Source organism: Cheilinus undulatus, linkage group 4 (assembly GCF_018320785.1).
Source record: "Cheilinus undulatus linkage group 4, ASM1832078v1, whole genome shotgun sequence".
Taxonomy (NCBI): Eukaryota; Metazoa; Chordata; class Actinopteri; order Labriformes; family Labridae; genus Cheilinus; species Cheilinus undulatus.
In genome coordinates, this window is record NC_054868.1 from 37,038,442 (window position 1) to 37,050,090 (window position 11,649).

At 37.4% G+C, this 11,649-nt stretch overlaps 1 protein-coding gene across 1 annotated transcript; it reads right to left on the reverse strand.

Moving 5' to 3' along the window:
• Nucleotides 1–387: 387 nt before the first annotated feature.
• On the reverse strand, nt 388–10,540 carry dnajb14 (DnaJ heat shock protein family (Hsp40) member B14). The gene is made up of 8 exons (XM_041786365.1): nt 10,382–10,540; nt 5,636–5,807; nt 3,569–3,714; nt 3,207–3,395; nt 2,775–2,860; nt 2,550–2,659; nt 709–881; nt 388–594 (listed from the first exon to the last, which is right to left on the reverse strand). Exons 1-8 carry the CDS (start codon nt 10,512–10,514, stop codon nt 470–472), a joined length of 1,134 nt encoding a protein of 377 aa, XP_041642299.1. The 5' UTR covers nt 10,515–10,540; the 3' UTR covers nt 388–469.
• Between the last annotated feature and the right edge of the window lie 1,109 nt (nt 10,541–11,649).

The following is an 11,649-nucleotide window of genomic DNA, read 5'->3' on the forward strand; positions in this document are numbered from 1 at the left end:
GAAATGGATTTGGCAGGAGATCAACTCCCGAAGATAAAACTACAAAGTCTTCCATCTTACATTTACGTCAAGCAGATGATGCTGAAAGCTGACAGTGAATTGCTTGTGCAGAATGCCTCTGGGGTTCTCATTACTCAAAAATACATGCCTTTACAATCAAGTGTCCTTGTTTCAAGGAAAATTCAAGAAACAGTAAAAAAAAAAAAAAAGAGAGAAGATCTGAGTTGTTCCTACAGTGTGAGTAGACTGGTTCATTATGATGTGCCAGGACGGTTCCTGGAGTCAGAATGGAGTGAGGAAAGGGAGGAGTTTGCACGTGGACATGAGAAGATGGACATTTTTTTTCAACTTCGACAAAAGGGCTAAATTATTTCAGTTAAGTTTTTGCTCCTAGAGTAAAACCTCTTTCTTAAAAAACATGAACATACACATCTATCCTGTACATTTACATGATCCAAAAGCGTCCAACTCATCCTCCTCTGAATAGGTTGTTTAGTCTGTCCAGCTCCCTGCAGTTATCCATGGTCATGAGCTCTGCCTTTTTGCGCATTCGGTCATCCCTGTAAACCTTAGCAGCATACAGCAGGTCTGTTTCTGGATGATATGAGGAGAAAAACAATGCAAGTGTAAAATAAGAGTCCATGAAAAAGGGCAAAGCAGAAAACATTTAAAAATTCAGTAATCTAGCTTTAAAGGTGTTTTACTCACTTTGCTGTCTCTCTTTCCAACAATTATTCCTGACATTAGCTACATAGTCCTCCTCCACACTCTTCTCAATCTGCTGCAGCGTCGAGCCTTTAAACTCTGACTTGAAGTCTCTTGTGACAAAGTAGTCCACATGCAGGTTTTCTGTCTGCCGTTTCACTGTCTGACCTGTAGATCTGAAAAAAACAGAAGTGGGAACAAAATGTTTGAAAAAGGGGTTTCAAAAATCTTGAGGGTATTTTAAAAAGATCTACACTTATTCTTAAAAAGAAGATCAAATTAAGAAAAACACAAAGATCTGTCAAAAATGGTAGGCAAACAAATATTATAAGAGAAAGCTAAGGATTGGATGTAGATTGTATAAAGGATAGACAGCACAACACCTCACTTTGGTCATGTCCTATTTAAGGGGCTACAGCCTTCTAAAACTATTTGGCCAAACATAGATTCAGTACACATCTTTTTTCTCTTTTAATATAACCAAAGTCTGACATTACAAATTGGCAGACTGCAAACAAATTAGAGGTATAAATATGCTGTAAATTACATTCATTACATACAGTCTTGCCAGGAGCCCTGATATTTGGCCCATAGCTTGGTTAGTTAGAACACATTTCAGTGTTTTCTGACAGTTCGCTATCTCTTTCATTAGGATTAAAATAGTAGTAAAAAAAATTTTAATGATAGTCAAGGTTTTTAGAGTGCATTCAGAAAGTTTTCAGCCCCCCTTCACTTTTTAAAAATTGTTATATTGCAGCCTGATGCTGCAGTCAATTTTTTTTTTCTCATTAATCTACATTCAGTACCCCATCATGGCAAAGTGAAGCAGTCAGTGGGGAGAGCTCTTAATATTTAAATTTCACTAAGGATGCTGTGTCCTAGTTAAAGGTCAAAATCTACAGAGGGCCCAGCCTTTGTGGCCTGTGTACACTGCTCAGGCTTGAGACTATCTGATCTACAGAGGACCTCCTGTTTGTATCACCAGCTGTCTCTGCTTTACCCTAATATTTCTAACACTGTGCCTTAACAGCATGCAAGTGTTAGACATCACATCATGCAGGATCACACCCTCGCTGGCCACACTGCATCTGCCAAATATATAATTCTCATTCCTGTGAATTTCAGTTTACCTCTTTTAAAAATAAAAATAAAAAAAAATACTGAATTTCTTCATTTCATTAACCATCATTTTCAAGTTAAACCCACATTTTTGGTACATAAACCAATTATAAAACTTTTTCCCTCTGTTACTGTATAGAATACAGTCTATATTAACTTACTTGTGTACTGTTTTGGCAATGCAAACAGAGGTTTCCCATGCTAATAAAGCAATTGATAAGGGAGTTATCAAAGCTGCACACCTATTGGTTGATCACATATGGCACTGATCTCCAAAAATAGATAACTTAAGCATTGATTTACTGTTAGACGCCCAGCAACAGTTAGTGTTTGGTCAATGCTTTATTCCTGTTACCTTGATAATATTAATCACACAAACAAACAGCCTGATAGGCAGGGAGAAAACAAAAAAATAGCTCAAATCGAGCCCCCCACAGATGATGGTCTGGTCTGCATATAAGAAGCGGAGGGCCTGGTCATAGCGAACGGCAATCAAGGCTAGCATGTTTGATGAAAGATTGGTTACCATTATGCAGTCTGCCATCTCTATCAGTCATGTCGCAGGAATTTATGGCTCTGTAATCGCTTCATCTAACAGAGCGACCACTGGAGCAGACAAAAGGATTATGTAGTCTAACCTCAGCATATAAAGCCCTCAAAGAAACACACAGTCACATGAAGAAGAGCTGTTCAAAAGGCAGAATGCAAAATAAATTAGTACATACGGCCTTGAGTAGAGACTGTAGGGCGGAGGGGAGACCATCATCTGGCTCAGTACTGACACGACAATTAGAACCACGATGGGCATCAGCTGGATAAACATTGAGAAACCACCCTAGAGACAAAGTGCAATCAGAGCAGCATTTTAAAACACATCTGTCATTTAAAGCAATAAAAATGTGTCTTTTCCAAGGATGCTAATATTGATAGATACAAATTATTGTACATACATCTCCTCTTTCTTCTGTTCTCTCTTGCCTATAATCCGCCTGATGGCTGTAGCTCGTTCTGCCGTTGGTGAAGGTGTGTGCACTTGCTGTAGGTAAGAAATATTCAGACAGGGAAAATATAAACTCTAAGGTCAGTATTCAAAGACTTCATGTTCCTCTATTTCTATAAAAAGTAAGAAAAATGACGTTGTGTTGACGTTTTAGATAAGAGAAGACACTTGTCACCTTTACTTATGTTAAAAAAAAATAATGGCATAGCCAGGAGGAAGATTTCAGCAGATCTGGCACATGTATTCTTTCTACCAGATGAGTTCAAATTTATTGTAGACTGAATGTAGAAAAATGTCTGAGAATCTCAAGCTCCATCAAAAAGAAAAACACCTGAATGCACATAAATCTCTCAGATGTGAAGTTGTGAGTGTGCTTGCTTACAGGACGGAAAACCTCCTCCAAAAAACATGTTAAAGAGGTCCTCAGGAGTGATGTCGGCTTCGAAGCCCCTGTGGAATTCAAAACCACCTCCGTGTGAGTGACCTGGGCTGCTTGACTCATCTCCTCCCGTCAGGTCATACTGCCGTCTTTTGTCTGGATTACTCAGCACTGCATAAGCATTACCAATCTCTGAAGAAGAGCACACAAAATGTATCAAAGATTAGGAAAACACGGTAGTAAATCCTTTCATACTCTCTTCTTCCTGCATACCAAAACTACAGACTCAGATATTCATAGGTTGTAAATAAAGTCATTGTCAATCTAAAGTGAGCTACTCCAATAAAGAATCATAATGGAGTTACTTTTAAAGGCCTCTGTTGCTCCCGGAGCGTGATTTTTGTCTGGATGGAACTTGAGCGCTAGTTTCCTGTAGGCTTTCTTTAGCTCCTCTTCGTTGACCTCTTTATTGACGCCCAGCACTTCGTAGAAGTCTTTACACCGTTTTATTCTGTAGGACACACAGTGAGGCAGGTAAAAACAAATCAGTCTGTTTTACTCACAAATAAATGGCAGGTGAGGATATTATCTGCATCAGTCTTGTCTCTTATCCTATAAATCAATAGCAGGGAACATGAGGAGACTATCACTGAAAGCCTCTCTAACTATCCTGGCTTTAGTCACATAACTGTGTAACATACAAGCACATTCATTATCACAACTTATTGAGGATGTAGTTCATAATGTAGCTCAACCAAACCAACTGTACAGTTAAAGAAATAGAGTTTTCTATACGAACACAGACATCTGAAAGCATTCATAATAGCTCTATACCAGGTAGAGGTTTTATTAGCATTAATTGTTAAATCCAGCTTGATACTTCACACTCTAGATCAGTATTTTACTCCCAACACTTATCTTTAGTAGACAATCAAATGTCAAGTTCAAATGTTACCTTTTTAATGGAAGTAACAATGACATCAAGGCAATGGCTTTAGCCTAGCATAGCTCTTGAAATAAATGTAGTTTAAAAAAACAGCATTTTGGCTACTTATTCAACAAGCTCTCAAAAGCAGTGGTTCTTAACTGGTGGGTCGGGACCCAAAAGTGGTCGTGAAAAGTGTGTCTGGAAAAAATGGTGGCAAATGTCTATAAAGAACGTGTAACCATACCATTGATTTTACTCCGTTTTATTGTGATATTGAGTGAATTTAAATGTTTTATCAATGTTTCAAATCATTTATCTACTTTTCTTGCAATAAAAGAGCAATTTTTACTGTCGATGAAGTAACTGTCGATGAAAATTAGCTCAAATGTACATGTTATCATGGGAAAAAGGGAGGGGTGTAACACATATCAGTTTTCCCCCGTCGCTTGTTCCTGTTATAAATTCTGTTCCATCCAAGATCTTAAGTGCAACATTTTTATTTACTAAATGAGCATTGTTGAAATTTTTTTGGAAATTTGGGTCGTGGTTTGGCACCAAAAATACTGGCAGGTCCCGAGTCTAGTCCAGTTGAGAATCACTGCTCCAAAGTATAGGAGAGAAAATGCTCTTTCTTTAGAAGAAAATATTAATTGAAACTGAATTTAAAAGACGTCAAAGGTTTAATTTAAATTAATAACAAAAATTTAAAAAATAACAGATTGTTAACAGATTAACAGATGAATACCCAGCTCTGCAAAAGGAAATACTAAAAACCTGGCTCAAGGGTGGGGCTTATGTTGTCATATGGTATGTTTGGAGGGTGAAGGAAAGAGTTCATAGTCGTTAACAATGTGAAACCTCGGAGCTAGAAACCAATAAAAATCCCGCACATTGTTCCTTTAAAGATATTGTCAGTTGACTGTGATACACTTAAAGCTAATAATCATAAATCAGTTATAAGGACCCTGTTTACATGTAAACAAAGAAAAAACAGCCCTGCTCTGTCTTAAAACATATGATGCAATTTTAAACCTACTGAAGGTTCCCAAAGGTTTCAATAAAAACACCACAAGGGAATACAGTGTTTACATTTAGTGCGTTAGACGTTTACGATTGCATAATAATGCGCCTCGTGTATGGTCTACAGATGAACTCAAGTTGCCATCAGCATCAGCCTCTCTGTGATGTAACTGGATCCTTTGTGCTCTCTTTGACTGCCCACCTCTTCCTTCATATCTTGTGATCTAAAATTAAAACATGTAGTGGTTACCTGGTGTCTAGCTCATGCTGCTAAATGTCTCTCTCTCTCCCCTCATGGGCATGACACTAAGCTGAGAGAGGTTCCCATGGCAATATCTGTGTGTGCAAAACACTGCAGCCACAGATGAAAGGCCCCATCACGTCTGATAGAAACAGTACTGATGTTACAGTGACCGGCCCAATTTACTGAAAAGCACCAAAATGCCTTACTGAAATGGGGCGCATCGCAGGAAGAGGACCTCACCTTTGCACTCCATCAACCTGCTCTTTGGTGAACCCTTTAGAAATGTCATTTCCTGACTCTTGACTTTCCCTTTCTGGCTGGGTGTCTGCGTTTTCTGAGCTTTCTGCTGGTCTCCTTCGATATGCACCAGTTCCCGCTGAGCTGCCATTCTTCTGTAATGCGTCCAACAAAGCTGAAGAAGAAAGGGAAAGACGAAGATTAGTTCAAAGAGCATTTATTTCCATAAGTACTCTACAATACTCAAAGCTCATAAGACCAAGCAAGGGTAAAAGTATGTCACTTAAGATCATACAGAAAAATGCTTTAATATTTGTATTATGAGATGAATCAACAACCTTAGGTTGCATTATACACATTTTACAACCCTAACATTGATTTTATGTGGTACACTATTACATAACTTTGTTCTGAAAACACAAAGCAGTGCAATTAACTTATTATTAAAAGAGCCCAAACCACATAGATATCACTTGGGGACTGTGTAATAATGCAGAGGTTGTGGATCTTATACCTAAGAAGGTCCAGCTGGAATGATGCCCAGTCAGATCTTTATATAGCTCTTTATTTTCTGTTTTGTCGATAACTGAGAAAAGGCCAGCCTTAAGCCAGGAAAACCAAGACCACAAAATCAAATTTGGTTTTGAGAGAGTGCCAATTTTAACCACTATAATAATAATGAATAATTTTATAATAGTGATCATAGTGAAAGCAGGAAGGCTAATACACTTAATGCACACATAATACACATAAATGCTTTAATTTCCATCAGTGTTTATCAATGCATTATTCATTGTTATATGGCTTGTTTTTCATTTAACATAAGTGCACAAGTGTTGCCTCTTACACAATCATAATCCCTCTTTTCCATAGCACTTAAGGCTACTTAACACAGCAACAATTTCTGATAATCTGTATTTTCTTCTTTTGTGCTGTGTATTTGTCTTTAAATAGGTTGACTCGTTCATTTAAAGCTCTCATTTGCAGAGTGATAAACAGCTTGAAACACAGTTTGTGCTTTCAATCAGCAATTTTTGTTTCATTACGCTGAAAATGTATTTACATCAGACAGCTGAATTCTGACTAGAGCCAGATAATACTACTTCAAAGATAGCAGGATAAATATGGAAATTTTCTGTGATTTACTAAAGGAACTGTGCTAGAAAAAGGTGCTGCTTTTGCCTGCCATCTTCTGCAAACAGTCTCTGTGTGATGCTATTAACATCTGGGATTTTAGCAATAGCACACTCCCAAGCCACTCGGTGACAGAGCTGAGCAGATCAGATATTAGACTCTTCATCTTTACTGTTAAAAATTCAGTTCTTGGAGACTTCTTTTCTTATTTCCTTCCATATCAATAGATATGAAATTGAATATAAGTAATTACAGGTCTATATGTCATCTTGTCTTTCTGTATTGCATAATGGGATATGAAAGGAAGTTACAGTCATAAATTCAAATTTTGTGAGGTGCTTAGTGTAAATCCTCATATTGCGATACAATTAATATTAGGGCTGTAAAGGTACCCTTTCCATTCGATACTGGCCTCTTGGTATGGTACAGACATGGACCAAGCGGATACATGTGGAATGAAGCTCATACACAGACAGAAAACCAGGGAACAACTCACTGTCACACTGTCCCGGCAACGACAGCAAACAACAGCAACAGCCTGAATATTCCCAGATAAAAGTGTCCTGTTTAGGAACACTTTGTTTCCCAGTAAAACACAACAGTGGACAAAGACAACAATAGTGCTGACATTATTCAGCAGGTGTGTCGCTGACAGCACGTCGTCCAGCAGATCAATCAACGCATTCGAAAAGGCCCCACTCAAACAAGAACGTCACTGTAACGAGGAGGAACAACAAAGTCTCACCAGCTGGTTATGAATTCCCCATGATTTAAAATATATTTTTATAACAATGGTGCTCTGGTTTTCTGAATCAAATTAATTCTACCTTCAACTGTCAGCCTCGGAGGAGAGGAAGAGGGGGACTCCATCATTTCTGCAGCTGCATCATCCACCAAGATGAACTGTAAAAAGTTCTCCTAAACTTTGTAGTAGGTCCCATTGGTTAAAAAAGTAATCCAGTGCTGAAGTACGTGTCGAAATCAACAGGATAGATGTTAATTAGTATACTTAACAAGCTAACTTACGGTTGTACGATGATGTGTTCAAGTTGGCTGGGAAATTTTAAAAAGTATGTTCAAAGAATGGGTATAAATATGCCAATATATCAATTAAAATAACCTAATAATTCAAAAATGTATATTTTATTAATATCTTATTAATTGAAGACCTTTTGGAAGGAGGTTGCAGCATTATTGATAATTAAAATGTAATTTATTCAGCCTATATATTTTTATAAAATTAAAAAAAAAAATTCTGCTATTATACCGAAAAACATAACGAACCACAACTTCAAAACCGAGGTATGTACTGAACCGAAACTTTTCCATACCGTTACACCCCTAGTTGATATGCAAGTTATTATGAAACCCCTTCTTGAAAGGACAGATGGGTACCAGCTTCCTATGCAGTCTGAAAAATAATCAGCTAAATCTGAAGGTACAAGCACAGGATTATGCAGCCAAAAGATAGTCATCTAGCTCCATTACATGTCAAATAGAAAGAAAGAGTTGAACAGCTGAGAAGTAGAAAGATTTATCTGATAAATACAGTGTTTCAGTTGGGTAAGATGATTAAAATTAATCTGGCCAACTGCCTTATAGCTGAAGGTTATTCTTTTGTTAGAAAATATAACTGCAATATTCTTTGTAACTCGACCAGAGGTGACTTTAAGAACTCTGAAAAGCAATGTAGTAGCTAGCCAGGCATCTCATACTGTTTAAAAGGAAGGAGCGATCTCCTCTATCCTTTAACCTTTTAATCAAAGGTTAAAGGATGGGATCTGCTCGATCACTTGACATTACAGACAATAAGGTACTCCCACAAAAGCTGTTGACAGCCCTTTCTATTTTATGTGAAAACAATGGATGCTACTGAAATCATCGAGTGACCTTAAACAAAAAAAAAGAAAAAATGACTTTAAAAAGCAATTATTTTGTTAAGAATATTCTGGATAACAGAAAATAAGGCCAATCAAGACCATCAACAATAATTTTAATACCATATATTTTGAGATGATAGAGCCTGTTTTCTTTCACTGTTGATGGTATTGAAAAGCAAATGAACTTTAAAAAATACACCTATTTCAGTAGACAGGTGTGGAGAAGGTGAACTCCTGCACACTGTCTAAATTGCAAATATGCTGCCAATGTCTTTCTGCGATTAAGACATACGGAGTTCCCTGAAATAGTCATGTAGAACTTTTTAAAAATATCTGATATTCTGTGCCTATGAGTTACATTTTTGTAACTGTAGTGTAAATTTTCTTATTGTGTACATATATAAGTTTTTGATCTCTGAGATAGCTAGAGGACATCAACAAGGTAAACATACTTATTAGATAAACAGGCAAAATTTAATAATTTTGAAATGCACCCCCCTGTTGATGGTCTTGTTTGCTTTAGTAAAGCGATCATTAACTGGTGGAAAATTTATGTTATGTATTTGGGGTTTCTTTTCTTTCTTTAAACCGCTACAGCTATTAAAACAACTCCAAAAGTAGCTGATCCATATTTGTAGAAATCCAACTGAGAGCAAAAAAAAAGCAAATATGATGCATGATAAACAGCTACACATCCATCTGTTCTACTTAAAGCTGCATGTTCTGCATCAACTTTCCGTTTAAGAATTTTAAGAGTTTGATTCTGGCCTCAAACATGAATATGTCAACTAGTCCAAAATTTTTATAAGTGTATTTGAAAGTCTGGCACCTGAAGTGCCCATCAAGGAAAAAGCTGGCCCTTGTACAGATGTAACTGATGGCCCCTGTAGGAGGTCAGATACATACACATCAGCATTGACTGTAGGCTGTCTTATAAACGTTAAAAAAATCTTTACAAGAGCTTTAAGGAACCATCGCTGGCTCAGGTCAGTCCCATCCTTCTTTCACACCTGTTTGCTGATATAATATGAACAGCTGTGTGTTCTGGATTAGCCTATACTTCCAGCTCTCTCTGGGTCAGTCAATTAAAGGATTGGCAGGTGGCTGGCTAGCATGAGGTCCTAACCCCAACATCCATCTCAAGGCTCTGAAAAATAAACATTTACAAAGCAGCATTGGTAACTGACTTCCACGTCAACACTTTGAAATGAAAGTAAAATCAACCTTATCAAGAGGACCTTCACCTGTCACCCAGCTGATTCTTTAAGCTGAAACGAGCCACAGCTAGTTAGCATGGCATACTGATGGCTTTTGACTGGTTGACGTTTCTTGGCTTGCTAACCTGCGCTAGGATATGACATTATAGGACATTGGAGTAGTTGTCATGCTGAAATTTACTCTATATTTTAAACTATATTTAACCCTAAGAGCCATCGACAGCGAACAATGTATATGCTAGCTTGCTGGCTAACAGTACGCTAGGCCGACAATTAAGCTAACGCTAGCTGAATTGGTTGTGTGTCTTAAATTCTCTCTTGAGTCACCGTTTGTAGTCTACCATCATTCTGTTTTAATAAAATTAATAGTGACAATTATACAGTCTTCAGCAGGTGACCTTCTATAAGCTAACCCCATGGGTGATATTAACAAACGTCAGCTTTAGCAAGCTAACACCAAACATCACTGGTAATAGCTCGATTAGCTCAACAGACGTGTCAATCATGAACGAGTTTACCTTTGGCTCTGGCAGTCGGGTACAGCTTCTCTGCTTTGAGGAGATATCTCAACGCTTTCTCTTTGTCTCCGGCTTCGAGGGCTCTCGTTGCTAAATCTATACATCTTTCTGCCTCGTCCCTGTTCCCCTCCATCTTTACTCCTCTTCCTCCTCCCGGCAGTCAGCTGATCAGCTACTCAACACACGTGGGAGCCTGTACTGACAGCAGGCTGGCTGATGAAGATTATAATCTGATAAAAACAACTAAAACTAGCCTGCTGTGGATATGTGGGACGTTATTGTTCAATTTATTTCCCTTTCTCAGCCTAATATTGATAGACATAATGAGAGTTTGATGATTACGTGCATGTTTTGGACAGTTAAAGCTCCTTTGTGAAGTATTTTTAGCTAGTTATGAAACAGACTGTAATAATTAACACTGATGCACTTATGACATATAAAAGCAAAATTGACCATAAGAGAGGAAGATGGAGGGCAAGAAAATCATGGTCCATGGTAAAGTTAGAAGTGGTAACCATATTTTCAATTTCACCTGAATAATAACCACTGTTATCAAAGCAAGAAAAATATATATTATTTGTTTATGCTGTAGTACAATATAGCATTTTCAAACTGTAACCCCCTTTTTTAAAAACAATATATTTTTCTTTTTTCTAAGGCTACAAGACTGATCGATCCATGTAATAAGTGTTTGATAGGAAAAGACACTGTACTTGCAAAGTCAGCCTAATTATTGAGACACTCTAGCGTCCATCACTCAAAATCCAAACATGCTCCAATTGTCTGCTATTTTATTTAAGATCCAGCTTATAGCAAAGTCCCAAAAGTTCCAGTGGCTTCTTCCATTTCTGCAGAAAACGATTAACTTTTAATTTGTATATTTATCAGTGTGGATTGGCACACTGACTAAACCATTTAGAATGTAATGTCAGACTTCATAGCCAAGCCATGATGTGCACAAATATCAGGATACCAGAGAATAAAGTAGAAGTAGTTGAGGCAACCTTTTTTTTTCAAATTTGCAAATTAAATTCCACAATTGGCCTTTGGATTAAAAGTGGCAAAGTAATTGGTGGAAATAAGTGGTAAAGATTTGCAAAGATGGGTTAAAAGTGGCAAATATAGGTTTAAAAGGGAAACATGGGTGAAACTAGAAGATATGGGTTAAAAGGCAAAAAACTGCAAAAATGGGCAGAAAATGGTGAAATGTGGTTAAAAAGTAGTAAAACTGCCTTAACAGTTGCAAAATGGGTAAAGAGCTCAGAACA

Coding starts and splice junctions, on each gene's coding strand:
- dnajb14 (XM_041786365.1), bottom strand. CDS start 10,514: ATGGAGGGGAACAGGGACGAGGCAGAAAGATGTATAGATTTAGCAACG. Junction 3,715..5,635: donor CAGGTTGATGGAGTGCAAAG/GTGAGGTCCTCT, acceptor TGTGTCCTACAG/AATAAAACGGTGTAAAGACT. Junction 595..708: donor TTGGAAAGAGAGACAGCAAA/GTGAGTAAAACA, acceptor CATATCATCCAG/AAACAGACCTGCTGTATGCT.